This window comes from Gossypium hirsutum, chromosome A04 (assembly GCF_007990345.1).
Source record: "Gossypium hirsutum isolate 1008001.06 chromosome A04, Gossypium_hirsutum_v2.1, whole genome shotgun sequence".
NCBI classification, from domain to species: Eukaryota; Viridiplantae; Streptophyta; class Magnoliopsida; order Malvales; family Malvaceae; genus Gossypium; species Gossypium hirsutum.
This window is the reverse complement of record NC_053427.1, coordinates 4,865,230-4,883,731: the sequence shown is the minus strand read 5'-3', so window position 1 is coordinate 4,883,731 and position 18,502 is coordinate 4,865,230. Positions and strand designations below refer to the sequence as shown.

The 18,502-nt window shown below is 34.6% G+C and overlaps 2 protein-coding genes and 1 non-coding gene across 8 annotated transcripts; 1 reads left to right on the top strand and 2 right to left on the bottom strand.

Moving 5' to 3' along the window:
- Nucleotides 1-1,490: 1,490 nt before the first annotated feature.
- On the top strand, nt 1,491-6,071 carry LOC107948624 (uncharacterized). 3 transcript variants are annotated; one of them, XM_016883240.2, is made up of 3 exons: nt 1,522-2,143; nt 2,369-2,910; nt 5,511-6,071. In XM_016883240.2, exons 2-3 carry the CDS (start codon nt 2,458-2,460, stop codon nt 5,868-5,870), a joined length of 813 nt encoding a protein of 270 aa, XP_016738729.1. In that variant the 5' UTR covers nt 1,522-2,143; nt 2,369-2,457; the 3' UTR covers nt 5,871-6,071. The 3 variants fall into 3 exon arrangements, with proteins under 3 accessions (XP_040966718.1, XP_016738729.1, XP_016738730.1); XM_016883241.2 differs by having other exon boundaries at nt 1,532-2,139; XM_041110784.1 differs by having other exon boundaries at nt 1,491-2,910.
- Nucleotides 6,072-7,437: 1,366 nt separating this feature from the next.
- LOC107948627 (N-alpha-acetyltransferase 50) lies at nt 7,438-10,333 on the bottom strand. 4 transcript variants are annotated; one of them, XR_001697505.2, is made up of 4 exons: nt 9,699-10,333; nt 8,117-8,239; nt 7,587-7,757; nt 7,438-7,486 (listed from the first exon to the last, which is right to left on the bottom strand). XR_001697505.2 is itself a non-coding variant. In XM_016883251.2 (4 exons), the coding sequence occupies exons 1-3, from the start codon at nt 9,850-9,852 to the stop codon at nt 7,593-7,595; spliced, it is 483 nt and encodes a 160-aa protein (XP_016738740.1). In that variant the 5' UTR covers nt 9,853-10,333; the 3' UTR covers nt 7,438-7,486; nt 7,587-7,592. The 4 variants fall into 4 exon arrangements, 3 of the variants coding, with proteins under 3 accessions (XP_016738740.1, XP_016738739.1, XP_016738741.1); XM_016883251.2 differs by having other exon boundaries at nt 7,587-7,798; XM_016883250.2 differs by having other exon boundaries at nt 7,438-7,798.
- TRNAS-AGA (transfer RNA serine (anticodon AGA)) lies at nt 10,280-10,361 on the bottom strand. Its single transcript has one exon. It is a non-coding gene; the product is annotated as a tRNA-Ser (tRNA).
- Between the last annotated feature and the right edge of the window lie 8,141 nt (nt 10,362-18,502).

Below are 18,502 nucleotides of genomic sequence, written 5' to 3'. Positions count from 1 at the left end.
CAATATTAATATATATACAGAGAAATAATATATAAAATTTGAGAGTTAAATTTAATATTATAGTAATTAAAATAATGTAAAATTGGATTAATTATCCTTACACACTCATATTTAAAATTGATAAGAATTAAATTATTTTATTTTTTAAAAATAATAAATTTACTCAATATCAAAATTGATAAACAACCTAAAATTAATTTTACCAATATTTTTAGTTTTTTCAAAGCCAAGGCCATGAGGAATGTGAGGTGACAATGGAATCCCAACTGTCTTTGGTCATTCAATTTTAGAAAATTATAAATTTTAAAAGATTTTATTTAAGTCATTGGATTGTTAAATAATTGTTGTATGGCTTTCTTTGTTTATATCACCTACATCAATTAAAAATCTTTTTTCTTCTACTGTTCAGTTTTTTTTATGAAATAGCTTTTCAAAATTAAAATTGTTTTTTTTTATCTTCGATACTGATTATGAAATTAACTTAGATCTAAGTTATGTTTTACTCGTCGATAGATATTGATTTGTCGTACCAATCCTCAAATCGTCACTTAGAGCTTACTGGTTAGACTTTTCTTTTAAAAGAAAAAAACTTAATAACCCACCGACTCAAACAAAAACTTTTGAATAATTCCGTGAATTAAATAAAAACTTTTTTTAATTAAATGATAAAAAAATTACTAATAATTTAATTTAATGATATTTGGTGTAATTTAGCCTTATAAGAATTAAAAAGTAAGTGTAATGTTGAGATGGCAGAATCAAAAACCAATGGACAGAATATCTACCAAAAAGGACTTCTCCACTGTCTCCAATATAATAAATTGGTTTTTATTCAGTTCTATTTTTTTTAAAGAAATGGAATACTATTTATTAATTATATATATATATATTTCAAACCATTCCAAACCAATATTCCTTACTACACTATAACTTCAATAATATCTAAATTCAAATATTTAAATTTATTTTAAAATCTAAAAAAATTTAATATCTATATTAAAATTGAGTATTATTGTTCAAATCCAAATTAAATAAATTATTTGTAGGAATTTATAGAAATTCAAATTTGGAAAAGTAAAATAGTAATTTAAAAATAATATATTTAAATAATTGAATTTGAGTTTATCATATTTAAAACGGATTCACACAATAAATATTTATATATATTTTAAATCTAATTTGAATAGTAATGAAAATGTATAAAACTAAATATTACTTTAAATTTATAATGTCCAAACTTGTTACACCTCAATTGTCCGGATCAACGAGTAAGTTAATGAATAGTGCAAGCAAACCTCAAAAGAATTTTTCGTAAAAACCCTTTGAGCTAGTAATTGAACGGATCCCTCTTATTAATCACAACACCAGATTTTTTTATGATGTCACTTCGAGATATATCATAATACTACACTACATAACTTATACCATCAGATCACTTAATCACTTGACTTTGATCCACTAATAATAGCTCGACACATGTCATTTAGGATAAGAGATTAAGAGTAAATAAGGCTCAAAACAACAGACAGTGAAGAGAGAGCCTTTTTCCCCACTTCCTTCTACTGTTTCTCACTCCTCTTTGTTCTCATCTCCGACCATTCTATCTAATAGCTCTCCGTCTTGTATTCCGCCACCTTCTCTACTTATCTCAAATCAATCATCAACAAAACTCATAAATATAATAGTAAATATATGTATCTTTGCTGTAAACTTTCATCGTAATATGTTATTGTTGTAATTATGTTGAATGATTTTTTTCTTTAGAATAAGATTGGGTTAACCAATCGAACTGGCTGAACTGAAAATTAATTGATACATTAATCCCAAAAAAATTGAATCAATTAACTAGTTAATTAATATAAATCATTTGAATTAAATAAATTGATTGAAAAAAATTATTCCTCTTTTAAAAATATAAATTTTTAATAATTTATTTAAAAATAGAAAGTTAAAAAACCAGACTCTGTCGTACCACCGGTGCAGTTACGAAAAACATTGCTGGTTTCTTTGCTATTCAGGAAGGTTCGTTGTCGAATGTCAACCGTTCCATGGAAGGCTAAAAAGTAGTGATTTTGGTGGCGGTGTGCAATCCCGCACTGACATCCAACCCAACACTCAACGTGTCACCGACAAATTCGTGTCGGTAACGCAACTCTGTTCCAACCAACTAGATTCCCCCCACTTGTCTCCCTTCAACATTTCCATGAATTTTGTATTCAGTTTTTTATGTTTAATTTGGGAAATCTTCTAATCCTTCTTTGCATCTTATTCGCCACAATCTTTTCTCCACCTCTCTTTTCGAGTTTTTCCCATAACCAGCAACTTCGTTTTTATGTTCTTTGTTTCCTAACCAAGTTTCTTTTTTCAGTTTCCCTGTCAGCTGAAAGACCCACACCATTAGAGCACACACACAGGGCTGAGAGAGAGACGAAAGCAGTGGGGTTATAACTTATAACCATGGGGCGTCGTCTCTTTGCCTGTTTTCGTAGGGGTTCATCGTCTTCTTCAAGGAATGAAGTCCATGCCAATGGGAAAACCAATGGAACAGTGGTTGAAGAGTCGGCGGAAGGCCCAGTCCTGGTCGAGTTGTTCTCTTCACAGGGGTGTGTTACATCGCCGGCGGCGGAGTTGCTTTTGTCGAGGCTAGGGAGAGGGGATTTTCAGTTGGATGCCCCGGTGATTGTGTTGGCTTATCACGTTGATTATTGGGATTATATGGGGTGGAAAGACCCTTATGGTTCAAGCCTATCAACTGTTCGACAAAAGGCTTATGTGGAGGCTTTGAGGCTTGATACCATGTTTACACCTCAGGTTGTGGTTCAAGGCAGGGCTCAGTGTGTGGGTAATGATGAAGATACTTTGTTATCCACCATTGCCGGTGCTCCCAGGTTCCCTGCTCCAACATTCCAGGTTTCTATTACTTTTTCCCCCCTCTTTTGTTTATAATGTCTTTGATTTCCATCTTTTTTTTCATTGAATTGTAAATCTAGCCCTTTGTTAGAATCTGGAAGTTTTTGATGATTTTGATCTGAAGATCCCAGAAAGTACCTGTGAGGAGAAATTAAGAAATGTAGTAAGTTTAGGTAATGGATCCTCTGTTCAATTAAATAATCATTAACTCATGTCATGAACATGAATCTTGAAACTTTTCTAGGGAACCATGGATCAATAATGGAATACATATTTAGTGAATCAAGATCAAGCCTAGACCACCTCAACTATCAAAGATATATATTTGTTAGTTTATTATATTTTCTTCTATATTCCATGGGTAAAAGTATTATAGACACCCTTAGTACGATGTATTTTGCATCTTATACTAAAATATGGGTAAATTAATCCTTACAAGTCAGAACAAAGAGTGAACTAGTCATTCTATTAAAAATTCTATTTATTTTTCATCAAAAATTGGTCTTGTACATGAGGGATCACGTGTAACCGTCTAATTATTTCATCAACTATACTAATTTTTAATAATAAAAATCAATGAAATTTTTAACAAATGACCAGTTTACTCATGGATTAAACGAGCAAGATTAATTTACTTATTTTTTATTAAAATGGACAAAATGCAATATGACTTCCTACTAGAGAAAATACATTGTAAAATGTAAGTCCCCAGAATTAAATGATGAGTTGAGTTTGGTAAGCAAATAACAGATCTTGGTGGACGGAACGCATTTATAGGTTTCTCAATTGTCATAGTCGCTTTAACTTTAATTTCTTCTGTTTTTCACCTAACTCATTAAATAAAGAAAATGAGTTAGTAGAAACTAAAAAAATAAAAGAAAAATGGATTTTGGTTCACCCTTCCTTTTTCTTGAAGGATTTTTGCCCATGGATATTCGAACATTAGTTTAGATATAACCCTCCTATGCAGGGCAACACCAGAGGGGAGGCAAGGCTTTGGCCTCTTAGTTACTTAAAACACTAGATTTTGTTAGGGTGAATGTACTTTAGAGGTCCCTCTATTATAGGGATCTGATCAAATTAGTCCCTCTATTATTAAATAGATCAATTTAGTCCTTGTATTGCTAAAGAAAATCGAATAAGGCCAAATTGGAATAGAATTAGCATTTATTGTTTAAAAAAATATCATTTATTGTTTAATTGATTTAATATTTTTAAAGTTATGTGAATGAAATCTTTTGCTTGAAATTGAACTGCAATCAAAAGAAATAATTTTTAAGACATTTTTTATACAATAAATATTAACTCGATTACATTTTGGACTTATTTGTTTCTTTTTATTAGTATATGGACTATTAATTCATTTAATAATAGAGGGATTAATTTGATTCAGTCCTTATAATACAGAGACCTCCAAGGTACTTTAAACTTTTTGCTAGTTAATAAGATGATCAAATGATATTTTGGCTCTAAAAATTTATAATTCAATCTCAAACTGTTAATATAAATTTCTAGCTTTATCCCTGCTTCAAGCACCCTTTAAATACATAAAAAAGCATATAAAATACCGAATAAGACACAAACTCACACCTAAAGGCTATTAGATATTGGCTCTCACTCGACACTCCCTCGTCTCTCGCAGTTCATCTCTTTGCCGAGTGCATAAATCACCTTCAAGATATGGCCTTGGTGATAGAAATTTTCCATTTTCCTTCTGCTAATGTTGTTGAATAGCGACACCGAGGCAGGTATTCCTTGAAAACAAGTCCTTTTCAAACCCTTAGCCTAGTAAGCTAATGTCTCAAAATGGACTGACCCAATACTAATGCTTGTTTGCTACACATGAAAAATGGATAATGACTAAGGCCACCATTAGTTGGTTTAAATTTAGGTAAATGTACCATGGAGGTCCTTATTCTGGGAGGTGGATTGCATTTTGCCTCCTTTACTAAAAAAATGGGTCAATTAGTGCTTATATGTTATATCAAAGAGCAAACTAGTCCTACTTTCCAAAAAAAAAAAAGCAAATTAGTCCTTCTATTAAAAATTTCATCCATTTTAATTGTTAAAAACTGGTCCTTGTACGTCAGCACGAGGTACACATGGCATGTCATGTGTAAACTATCTAGTTATTCAATCAGCTACATCAGTTTTTAACAATAGAAATAGATAAAATTTTTAACAGAAATGACCAGTTTGCACTTTGATTTAATGTACAGGGACTAATTTGTCCATTTTTTAGTGAAGGGGGAAAAATGCAATTTAACTCCTAGTACAGTTTTTTCTATGGCACTTTTACCTTTAAATTGGTTTAACTGGTCAAAACGAAGATATTTGGTTTGGTTTTTTCAGTTTTGAAAGTTAATCAGTGTGAAAATCGCTGTATTCGACCAGTTCAGTTACTGAGCTTCAAATTTTATATCCTAATAGATTGAATTAACATAACCTTTTGATAATTTAACCCGTTTAGTCAGTTTATCAGAATGTTGTAACCAAGCTAGCATAGCAAAGATCAGTTCATACAATTCATGTTAATCTTTCATTGACAAGAACCAAATCTTAGATATAAAACAAAGAACTAAATTTCTGTCTTAAAACAGGCTAATTTCCAAAGGCCTACATCAGAGTCCTTACAAGTGACCTTAACAGGAGCTTTGAGGTCTAAAGTAGACAACAATGGTGTCAATATAATGGTGGCATTGTACGAGAGCGGATTGGTAAATGACTGCCCAGCAGGTGAGAACAAAGGGAAAGTCTTATCCAATGATTTCGTTGTTAGAAAGCTCGAAAAACTCTGTACTGTCAAAGACGTATCTGCTAAGAAGACAGTCTCTGGCACTGTTACTTTCACTCTATGGGATGGTTTCAACAGTAGCAAATGTTCTCTCGCCGTCTTTGTTCAGAACAACTCCTACCAAATCCTTGGTTCTCAGAACTTTCAACTTCCAAATGATATTTGAAAATCAAGGGTTTAACCAAATCGATTCATACAGTCGGTGGTGTCCGATAGATTTAGGACTCGAATCCTGGTATTTACACCCCTTTCTCTTGTGCCTAGATTAAAGCATCTTTTGTATAAAAAAGATCTTGAATTATTGTGATATGAGTACAAATTTTTAGGCAATTTTCATATATAGGATGTGTTCTGGTTTGGGATTGAATTGTTTTCTTATTTCCTGCTTTTATGGTTTAGGATATGGAGATTGGAGAGAGACATTTGCATTCATTATATGATTTTTTTTTTTTAACTCTCGATATTTTGCTCTTCCTTTTATAACTTTACTTGTTTCAGTGTCATGGTTGAACTGATGAAGGCAGTCCAAAACAGCAAAGGTTTACAATTTGTTGACTACTGTATACATTTGGTTTCCATAAATCTTGAGTCGAGTTGAGTAGAATTTTAAAATTTTCGAATATTTTTTGGGGTTATTTGTATTTTAGGTTTACGTTTTCAGGTTAGGTCATTATAAGTTTTAGTTATTATGTGTTTAAAGTGTTCCAATTTCTAGTCTATTAAAATACGTCCGTCTCTGTACTCAGACAAAATTTGAAATTTAATCTTTGTACTTAAAATATCAAAAATTAGATTTTCTTAAATTTTTTTATTTAAAAATTTCAGGTTAGTCATTAATGTTATTAGTATTTTCCATCAAATTTTGCTAACTTGGTATGTTAATTAAACTATCCTCCTGCATATGATTGACAAAAAACAAACATATTAAGTTGACAAATTTTGATAGAAATTACAAACTACGATAATAAATTATGATTAGAATTTTTCAATTAAAAAAAGTAGGATTAAAATTTTAAATTTTAAATTTTAAATTTTAAAGTACATGTGAATAAATCTCAAATTTTAGATAATTAAAGGGATGACCAACATGGCAATTCTAAGAGATTCCTCATATTTCTTCAACTTATCATCATCTTCAAGTTTGTTAAACAAATCAAAAGATGGAGCACAAGTTTTATTAGCTTGAGAAGTGGAAGATGAAGATCTGATATTGTTCTTAGCATGCTGTTGAATTTGACCTTGGAGCATAAATCCATGTGCAAATTTCTTGATCTTTCAATGCCTCAATAGCTCCAATGCTAGCTGCTGCAATCCAAGCTCTTGTTGAACTACTCATGGTTATAATCCTTTTTGCTATACTTTTCAGATCAAATGGCTTTTTTTTCTTAAGCAAATGATAATAGTGGATGTGAGGTTCTTATATAGTGACTTTATGGGGGACAACAAGAGATGGTATTCAAATAAAAAAAATGGTTTTAATTGTATCCTACAATAGAGACAATGATAGTAAAGAAATGAACAAAATCACCAAAGATAAGGTTTTGGATAGTTTGTTTTTGGTTCCTTTGGATTTGGGGATGAACCCTTCACTATTTACATCCAATTTATTAGTTTCTATTACATCTTTCCATGAAAAATTGAAATCCTAATATAACTTGAGAAGTGGATTGGCTTGTTCTCACATTGACCAACGAAAGTGTTGAACAAGACTAACAAAATTTCAGCTCAAAAGATAAAAACCAATCATAACTGGCATCATTAACGCCATATCTCATGTCATTCCTGCATCACAGCATCCTTATTGTCAAAATAATTCCCACAAGTATAGGAATTGATCAAATTCACTAAGATAACAATAACCAATTCCTCTAGATAACATTACCAGCTTTTAATTGTTATTTCTTCGCTTGTGAGAACAAAGCAGTCTGGGAGGGTCAATGTTTGTGTAATACTTCTTGATTGTCTCTGTGATTTCAAATCCAAATTTCTTATAGAAGTTGATGGCATCTTCGTTGTTTGTCTGAACATGCAAGTAGATTTCCGGTATGTTTTGCTTCGAACAGAGATAAAGAACATGGTTCAATAGCCTTGTACTTGCATAAATTAAAGATTTTTAACGAACTATAGCTTCTATTCAGAACCAATGAGAACATAATTTTTCAGCAAAAACATGCTGAGGCAGTTTAGTTACACTCTACATTTCTTCATCGTTGACCTCATTGCAATTTGCAAAAGACAACCATTATTGTGCCACTGAACATGTGCAGATATTTTAAGAGCGCAAGTGAAACCGGAAGTGATCCGATTCAAATTATAGGTATTGATAATGTTAAAGGACAATACTAAGATCATCCAATTAGCAATTAGTTTCTTGCATGACCTATTCCAAGGAAATGTTGTTTGTCTACTCACCAATTCCTAGCCCACGATATGGTGCTAAAACACCCAATGTCATGATGTACACACGGATGGCCCCACCTTCCTTCTTTTCCAGCCGGCAAGCAATTGATCCGACACATATGTCACTGTAATATGCTGAGTTAGCATGCAAAAGAGTGATTGTTAGAACAAAATACTAATTTTTGGATAACACAGGCTATTCTCCAACTTACTCTCATCAGGTCTCAACTCATGTAATAGCTATGTATAACAATCACATCATCTGTTACGTGAATATGCATGCGTCACCACAAACAATTTATTCCGAGCCATCAAATTGAATAAAAAATAATTAATTACAGCTTTCTAACCATCAATGTGTAACATAGTAATTGATATCATATGATGAAGCCACTATGACAGGGACATTACAAACATGCTCTGCACATTCATAAGATCATAGAGTTAAAAGAGGATAGAGTTGCTCCAAACTTCAATTGAGTGTATTTCTTAGAGCATCACTTGAGGATTAAGGAGAAAATAAAACAAATATGCAGTTACCAAGACAGAAGGAAACGATAAGATAACTTCTCTCCAAAAAGTAACAGGTTTTGAAATTTCTACAGTTTCTGTGAAAAGATGTAGACCATCAAGCTCAATAGGTGCCCTCCAATGCAAGGCAGCAAATTTCAGAACCAGGAAGTCTTTAGCCAGGGTTTTTATGACTCTAAAGTTCGCCAGAAAACTTCAGGGATAGCTACTACCCGCTATTTAACAGTGTAAAAGCAATGCAGGATAAGGAAGGATGTATTAACGTTACACAATATGCAGAAGATCATGGAAGAAAAGGTGACTGGACCAGCTAAGATTGGTAACATAAATATTTGAGTGTAAGGCAGCACAAGCACAACAGCAGAAGCAAAGAGTGTTTTTGACGCATGTTTTCATGAGGATGACTGGTGACACGCATTTTTAGAGTTTAATAAGCCCAGAATATTGACCATTGAAACCAAAACACAATAAATAGAGCAAGCAATTCAATATAGGTCGGGTTATCTAACCTAAACTATCTACTCCAACAAGGAATTGCTTCTACCAATGATCACATGAGAAGACACTAAACTGATAACCGAAAACATGTTAACGGTATCGAAGGTCACTCATGTGTAGGTTGTAGTTTCAAGACAGCCAAGTTCATCATTCAGTAACTTGAAACATCAAGGATAAAGTTTCTAGTCTTGGAGAATCTATACATATTAAACCATTTTCCAATCATGTATAATCAAATGCCAATATAAATCAAACTAGCCCATAAAAGGCCATCAATCTTCCGACTCAAAGAACCAAAAAGCCAAAATCAAACGCAGAAATCAAAACCAACAAAATAAATTCCCATAATAGGATACTAACTACATACGCAGAGGGAAAGAGAACAACAATAAAATTCCCAATAGATGGCATATACTAAAGAACGCAAAAGAAAAAAGAAAGATTCAAAAAGAAACCGGTGCAAAGAAAATGCCAAACAACATTGGACCAACCAAAAAGAGTTCAACAACTTTCAAAAGAAAAAAAAATGAAAACCCAGAAAAAGATTAGGAAAAACGGAGCAAACCAAGCTTGGTGAATTCGCCAGAAGCGAGAGCATCGGCGTAGTACTTATCGTTGTAACGAACAGGGAAGAGAGCTGTGTTGAGCTTCTTCAGGTGCATCACGTTCTTGTCCCTCACTCCATCAAGTAATATTGCTACTTCTCGCCCAGCCCCCATTTCTTAACTCCTTTGCGATCTATTTGGTCTAATAAAACAAAAGATTTGCAGAGGGGATATAATAATGGTGTGGTGAGGGATTGTACAGACAGACTTAGATTTCTCGTATGTGACAAAAGAGGAAGGGTAGAGGTTGGCTTTTCAATTTACAGCGACGGTGGAGGGATTCGCTACTCATGGAACTTGGGGTTTCTCGTTTCCCTGAGAAAGACCCAGCGAAGTGGAACCTCGACTTTCCTGAGAAAGAAGAGAGCAAACGAAACAGCAGCCTGAGACGAGAAGATATGCGAGGGTAAGAAGATGAAGAACAAAAGAAGGAGAAGGAATGAAGAAGAATGAGATGGACTGATGAAGAAGGAGGAGGACTGATAAAGAAGGAGATGGAAAATGACTTCAGGACGAAGAAAATAAAAATACAGTGCAAAAGCGTGAACGGCAGGATTCGAACCTGCGCGGGCAGAGCCCACATGATTTCTAGTCATGCCCGATAACCACTCCGGCACGTCCACTGATTTTGTTGGTTTTTGTCATTGTTTACTTAATATTGTATTATTTTGCAAACCACCACAACGTACATTCATTCTCTTTTTGAATTTAAAAACAACCATCTCATTTATCATAAATATTTAAAAATTCATTTTTAAGATTATCTAAAAATAAAAATATTACCATCTCTTAATCTTTTTTATAAATTGGAAATAAAATTTTTTTTTGTTGGTTTTAACTCTCAATATTTTGCTCTTCTTTTTATAACTTTAGTTATTTCAGTGTCATGGTTGAACTGATGAAGGCAGTCCAAAGCAGCAAAGGTTTACAATTTGTTGGCTACTGTATACATTTGGTTTCCATAAATCTTGAGTCGAGTTGAGTAGAATTTTAAAATTTTCGAATATTTTTTGGGGTCATTTGCATTTTAGGTTTACGTTTTCAAGTTAGGTCACTTAAGTTTTAGTTATTATGTGTTTGAAGTGTTCCAATTTCTAGTCTGTTAAAATACGTCCATCTCTGTACTCAGAAAAAATTTGAAATTTAATCTTTGTTCTTAAAAATATCAAAATTAAATTTTCTTAAATTTTTTTATTTAAAAATTTCAGTTTAGTCATTAATGTTATTAGTATTTTCCATCAAAATGTGCTAACTTGGTATGTCAATTAAACTATCCTCATATGACACTGCATATGATTGACAAAAAATAAACATATTAAGTTGACAAATTTTGATAGAAATTACAAACTACGATAATAATTATGATTAGAATTTTTAAATTGAAAAAAAAGTAGGATTAAAATTTTAAAATTATCTCAAATTTTAGATAAGTAAAGGGATAACCAACATGATAGTTCTAAAAGATTCCTCATATTTTTTCAACTTATCATTGTCGAAACCATTTTTTTGAAAAACGACGGTCGACTTGGATTTTAAAAAATGAAAATGAAAAAACGGAAGTCGCCACCAATCCTTTTTGCTAAGGTGTGATCAGTTCACCTCGAAAAGTGGTTGTTTTTAATAATCAGTTTGATTTATCAAAACAACGATTATGGTCTACGAAAATCAGAAAGACAGGTTCGGGAGTCGGTTACGCACAAAGAAGGGTTAGCACCCTCGATACACCCAAAATTGGTACCTAGTTGATTAATCAGTGTCTTAGTGTCAAAGATTTGAAAACTTGAAAGAATTTAAAATACGATCCCTCTTTGTATTAACGTTAATTAAAAAATGATTGAATAATTTGAATCGGATGTTAAAGACTTCTCATCTCGAAGTAATAAAATATCACATCCAGTAAGTTAGGACACAACATCTTGAGCCTTCAAGAATGAGCTTGCCTTTTATTTAAAATTCATGTATTTTAACCCATTTTTTAAAAGGATATTCGGTTATTTAGGGTAAACGAGAAAAATCGAAACCCAGTAAGTTAGGGCATGTTTTCTCGAATTCTTAAACACCGAATATTGCCTTTATTTGCAAAAAATCTTATCTCGAGGTAACAAGATGTCGTATCCAGTAAGTTAGGGTACAACACCTCGTATCTCCGAGAATAAACATTTTATTCAAAAATCGTATTATGATTTTAAAAGAATATTCTGTAATTTAGGTTAAATGAGAAAAACCGAAACCCAGTAAGTTAGGGCACTATTTTCTTGAATTCCTAAATACGGAATATTGCTTTTTTGAAAGAATTATTTTTGTCGGGTAAAGTTTAATATAACATAAATTTATAAAAAAAAATTACGATATTAACAAGCATAGCGGGATAATAATAAATATGTAATGTAAATGACAATAATAAGAATAGAAATAAAGAAGTAAAACCAAGCAGGCAATGTAGAAAAAGATGGGTAAAAATTAAATAAGATATGTTTATTTATAGCCTCAATCTGTTCCACTGCATCTTGTTGCTTCGATCCGCTCCACTGCAACTTCAAGGAGATAGGACTCGTAACTTTAACCTGCTCCACTACTACTTAGGGAGATAGGATTGTGGCTTAAATCTACTCCGCTACTGTTTAAGGAGATAAGATTTTTCATCTTCGATCTGCTCCATTACTACGTCATGGAAATAAGATCTACAACCTTTAGTTTGCCCCCTTACTACCTCAGGAAGATAAAACTACAATCTTCAGCCTGCTCCTTTGCTACCTCAGAGAGATGAGGCTGATGGCTTAGATCTGCTCCCTTGCTACTTCAGGAAGATAAGATTCACCGTCTTCGATCTGCTACATTGCTACCTCATGGAGATAATATCTACAATCTTCAGCTTGCTCTACTGCTGCTCAGGAAGACAAGGCTAGTGGCTTAAATCTGCTCCCTTGCTACCTCAAGGAGATAAGATTCGCCATCTTCGATTTGCTCTATTGCTACCTAATGGAGATAAGATCTACAATATTCAGTCTGCTTCCTTACTATCTCAGGAAGATAAGACTACAATCTTCAACCTGCTCTCTCGCTACCTCAGAGAGATAAGGCTGGTGGCTAAAATCTGCTCCTCTGCTACCTCGAGAAGATAAGATTCGCCATATTTGATCTGCTCTACTACTGCTTAGGGAGATAAGATCTTCAATCCTTAGTCTGCTTTTTTGCTACCTCAGGAAGATAAGACTTCAATCTTCAACCTGCTCTCTTGCTACCTTAGAGAGATAAGGCTATGACTAAAATCTACTCCCCTACTACCTCGGGAAGATAAGATTCACCATCTTCGATCTGCTCCATTGCTACCTCATGGAGATAAGATCTTCAATCCTCAGTCTGCTTCCTTACTACCCCAGAAAGATAAGACTTCAATCTTCAACCTGTTCTCTTACTACCTCAGAGAGATAAGGTTGTGAATTCACCGATGTTGCTACACTGTCCTCTAGAGACATGATCTGTAGAATCGGTTTCATGTATCTATGCTTATGCCAAATAATTAGGATGCTATGAATCAAATGCTTCTAACTAGATGTGTTATGAATGATATATGAATGTAGAAATGAAAATGATCCTTTTTAAAAGGCTTAAGGTATCATTGCTTGTTGTTCATCAGGGCTTTATCAATGACGTATTATTCGGTCTTTTTCTTCAGTTGGTATCCCTGGCAGAAAACCCGAAGAATAAACACAATTTGGGACTATTCTTTCTGACATTTCCAACCTTTGAATTTGGGTTTGTTTTAACTAATTGGTCCCGTTTCAAGTCTTTGCACTATTTAGAAGTGTTTCAGAGTAATATGCAGAACTCCTTTTTTGAATATCATTAGTCCATTTATCATCATTTCAATAAAAAAACGCTTGAAAAAGATTATCGCAATGGACAAGATGGAACTTTATTGATAGCAAAGCTCGAAATTAATAAGGTAATCAACATAGAAAATTTTGCTAAGATACAAAATGAATGAAATGAAAATGGATACCCCATATATCGTAGCATGAGCTTCTCTACACAGAACTTCTTGAGGACCCTTTGAACTTAATATGTGTTTAGAAGACCAAGAGTACTTTGTTGATGTCCGAATATGTAGTGTCCCTCATTCTTATTAATTTAGAGAAGACAAGATTACACAGGCTCTATCTTCGATCAAAATTTGAATTGCCTATTCCTGGGTTTTCAACTTAAAACTCCTCTGGTCTCAAAGCACCCTTTCACGGTTTTTCGCCTTGGCCTCTTTTTTTTTTTAGGTAAAGTACCTCTTGATCGAATCCGAATTCATGGGATTAGGCAAGCTTTTTCCATCCATCTCAGTCAAGATCAGAGCTCCTCCAGAGAAAGCTTTCTTCACCACATAAGGTCCCTCCCAATTTGGCATCCTTTTTCCTCTGAAGTCCTTTTGTATGGGGAGAATCTTTTTCAAAACAAGGTCTCCTTCATAGAATTCTCTAGGGCGAACTTTCTTGTTATAAGCCTGCATCATTCGCTCTTAGTACATTTGACCATGGCGAATAGCTTTCAGCCTCTTTTCTTCAATTAAGTTCAACTAATTGTACCGTGACTGGATCCATTCCGCTTCATCTAACTTTAGTTCTAAAAACACTCGTAGAGAAGAAATTTCAACCTCAATAGGCAGGACTGCCTCCATTCCATAAACGAAAGAGAAAAGTGTTCCCCTGGTAGAGGTTCTGACTGACGTTCGGTAGGCGTAGAAGGCGAATGGTAATTTCTCATGCCAATCTTTATAAGTCTCTGTCATTTTTCCCACGATCTTCTTGATGTTCTTATTGGCCAATTCCACTGCACCATTCATTTTTGGGCAATATGGTGACGAGTTATGGTGTTTGATCTTGAATTGGCTACAGACCTTCGCTATCATGCTGTTTTTCAAGTTCAGTGCATTGTCTGATATGATCCTCTCAGGCATCCTATATCGATATATGATCTTCTTTTTTAAGAACTTGCTAACTGCCGATTTCGTGACGTTGGCGTAAGAAGTAGCCTCTACCCACTTGGTAAAGTAATCAATGACCACAAAGATGAATTGGTGCCCGCTAGATGCTTTCGGCGAGATCGGCCCAATGACATCCATGCTTCACATAGAAAAAGGCCATGGAAAAGTCATGACATGAAGAAATGAAGGCGGTACATGAATCTTATCTCCATAAATTTGGCATTTATGACACTTCTTGGCATAGTTGATGCAATCCCCCTCCATAGTGGACCAATAATATCCGAATCTCATGATTTTTCTGGCCATTGTGAAACCGTTAGCGTGTGTTTCGCAAACACCCTCATGGACCTCTTCTAATATTTGCTTAGCCTCGACAGTGTCCACACATCTTAAGAGCACCTGATCCTTCCTTCTTTTATATAGGATCTCTCCATCCAAGATATAGTCACTGGATAGCCTTTTCAATTTCCTTTTAACATTCTCTGTTGCTTGGTCTAGATATTCACAATTCCTTACATATCATAATATAATTTGATACCAAGGGTGATCGTCCTTTTTTTCTTCTTCTTCTTCGATGTTGTAATAATGAGCCGGAGTCTCATAGATACTCATCTAGATAGACTTCATATCCTCTTACTTGTTTACTTTGATCATAGAAGCTAAAGTTGCCAAGGCGTCAGCCATCTGGTTTTCCTCTCGTAGGAGGTAGTAGAAAGTGATATCGACAAACTCCTCAATTAGCTCAAGAACCAGCCTTTGGTAATTGATCAACTTAGGGTCTCTTGTCTCACATTTGCTTTTGAGCTGATAGATCACTAATGCAGAATCCTCATATACTTCTAGCACCTTAATTTTGCGTTTAATGGCCGCACGGATACCCATGATACACGCTTCATACTCCACCATGTTATTTGTGCAATCAAAATCCAATTTACTAGTAAAGGGATAATGATCTCCATTTGAGGATACCAGAACTGCCCCGATTCCGTTACCCACAGCATTCGAGGCTCCATCAAAATACAATCTCCAAGGATGATTTTCTTGAGAGTCTTCTTCAGCCGTTGCAACATATATTAGATCTTTATTTGGGAAATCAAAGCTCAAAGGCTCATAATCTTCTAGACCCCTACTGGCCAAAAAATCTAATATCGCACTTCCTTTTATAGCTTTTTGGTTCACGTAGACTATGTCAAACTCAGAAAGAAAATTTTTTCAACGAGCCATTCTTCCGTTCAAAGCATTTGACTCCATCATGTACTTTAAAGGGTCTAGCTTTGAGATGAGCCAAGTTGTGTGGTACAGTATGTACTGTTTCAATCTTAAGGTTGTCCAAATCAAAGCACAACATAATTTCTCGATCAATGAATATCTTGTCTCACATTCAGTGAATTTCTTACTAAGATAGTATATCGCTTTTTTTTCTCCCTGACTCATCATGTTGGCCTAACACGCATCCCATGAAGTTTTCGAACACTACCAAATACAGTATCAGTGGCTTATCTGGGCAATGTGGCATCAGCTCTAGGGCATTGGACAAGTAATGCTTGACCTTATCAAAAGTTTTCTGGCACTCCTCATCCTATACACCTGGGTTGTGTTTCCTAATGAGACGGAATATCGGGTCAGATTTCTCCGTTAAATGCGAAATGAACCGGGCGATGTAATTTAGTCTTCTTAAGAAACCTCGAACTTCTTTTTGAGTGTGTGGTGGAGGTAATTATTTTATGGCCTTGACTTTATCTGGGTCAATCTCAATCTCCTTTTCACTAACTATGAATCCTAACAACTTTCTTGACCTAGCCCCGAAGGTACATTTTGCGGCATTGAGCTTTAGCTGAAACTTTCTTAATCTTAAGAACAGTTTCTTTAAGACTTGTACATGTTTCTTTTCTGTTCTGGATTTCGCAATCATATCGTCGACGTAAACTTCGATCTCCTTGTGCATCATATCGTGGAACAGAGTTACCATGGCTCTCTGATATGTTGCTTCTGCGTTTTTCAGTCTGAATGGCATCACTTTATAACAAAACGTTCCCTACATGGTCACGAATGTGGTCTTTTCCATATCTTCAGGATACATCTTTATCTAGTTGTATCTCGAGAAGCCATCCATAAAGGAGAAAAGTGAGTAACCTGCTGTGTTATCCACTAATGTATCAATGTGAGGAAATAGAAAATTATCTTTTGGGCTTGCTTTGTTCAAATCCCGATAGTCTACACACATTCGTACTTTTCTGTCTTTCTTAAGAACGGGGGCTATATTGGCTACCCATTCTAAGTACTTAACCACTTGTAAGAAACCGACATCGAATTACTTCTTGACCTCTTCTTTTATCTTCAACAGAACATCGGGTCTCATCCTTCGGAGTTTCTGTTGAACTGACTTGGACTCTTCCTTTATGGGGAGTCGGTGTACCACGATATCAGTATCCAACCCGGGCATATCTTGATATGACCATCGAAGATATCCTTGAATTCTTGTAGTAACTCAATGAGGTCGCGCTTTGTCTCTGTGGCGATACAGGCTCCAATCTTCACGTCTTTTCCCTCTCCTAAGCTCACAATTTCCACTGACTCCTTGTAAAGTAGGATTTGTTTCTCTTCTTGTTCTACCATCCTTAACAAATCGGGAGATAGATACAATTTTGGTCATCTTCAAAGTTCTGAGAATCATCCGTACACATATTTTGCTCAAAAGAAGACTCTGAGTCAGTAGCAGTGTTACTCATATCATTGATATCTGGAGACCTGTTATAAGGATAAGAAAAGTCCAAAGAATAAAAGAATCTAAGAATATTTATTGGTGGTATGATTATGAATGAAATGGAAAGAATAAAAGAATATTTGCTCAAGATGATATGTAAAGATGTATTTTTATTGAAATAACGATACTGGACAAGAGCTTATTTCACAAAAGGATTCTTTTTTCCCCTAGGCTTAGAACAATAAGCTTGTTTTGGACATTACTCTGAATTAATTTTAAAAGTTACAGGGATCTCCTCCATGGTCCAATTGTTCAAAACGCTCCCCGGTATGTATGGGTAAATGCCTAATTGATCCTCTTCTCTCATTTTTTCCTCGTATATGGCGTTAATGCTAAAGTTTTCCAACATTTCTTCTGTCAACCCTTTCCTTATCGATCTTCCTTCGGATTAAATAGTCCCTTTTGACACGAATGTTCTGGATATGTAAGGAAAGGTTATTGGCTCCCATTTAACCTCTTCCCCGCTTAAACGCACTCTTCTCCTTTCTTGTTTCTTCTCTTGCTCATTTTTCTTTTGCTTTGCATCTGGCTTGAATCCTAAACCAAAGTGATCTCGTTTTTCCATGAGTATGGGTGCTTTGATCCTTCCTTGTAGGCTTCTTCCAAGCTCTCTCCCGGCAAAGCTCCTTTCCTAACTGTTAGTTGTAGGTCCATCATTGTAGTTTTAGAGATTTTAGACGTCGGGACCTTATTTCCTTTGACAATGAAGGTCACATTTACAAATTATAATAACCGAAAAGAATATTCTATGGTTTCGTCATCTGTCCCCACATATGGTGCATCGTTGTTAACGGATGTAATGATATCTTCTTCCGCGTTTATGGTCACCAATCGGCCTTCCGTTATAAATTTGAGCTTTTGATGTAACAATGACAGCACTGCTCCCGCTGAGTGAATCCATGGCCTTCCCAATAAGCAATTGTATAAGGGCTTGATGTCCATTACCAAGAAATCTACCTCGTACATGCTTGGATTGATCAGAAGGGGTATTTCAATCCTCCTTATTACTTTCCTTTCAGTGCCATCAA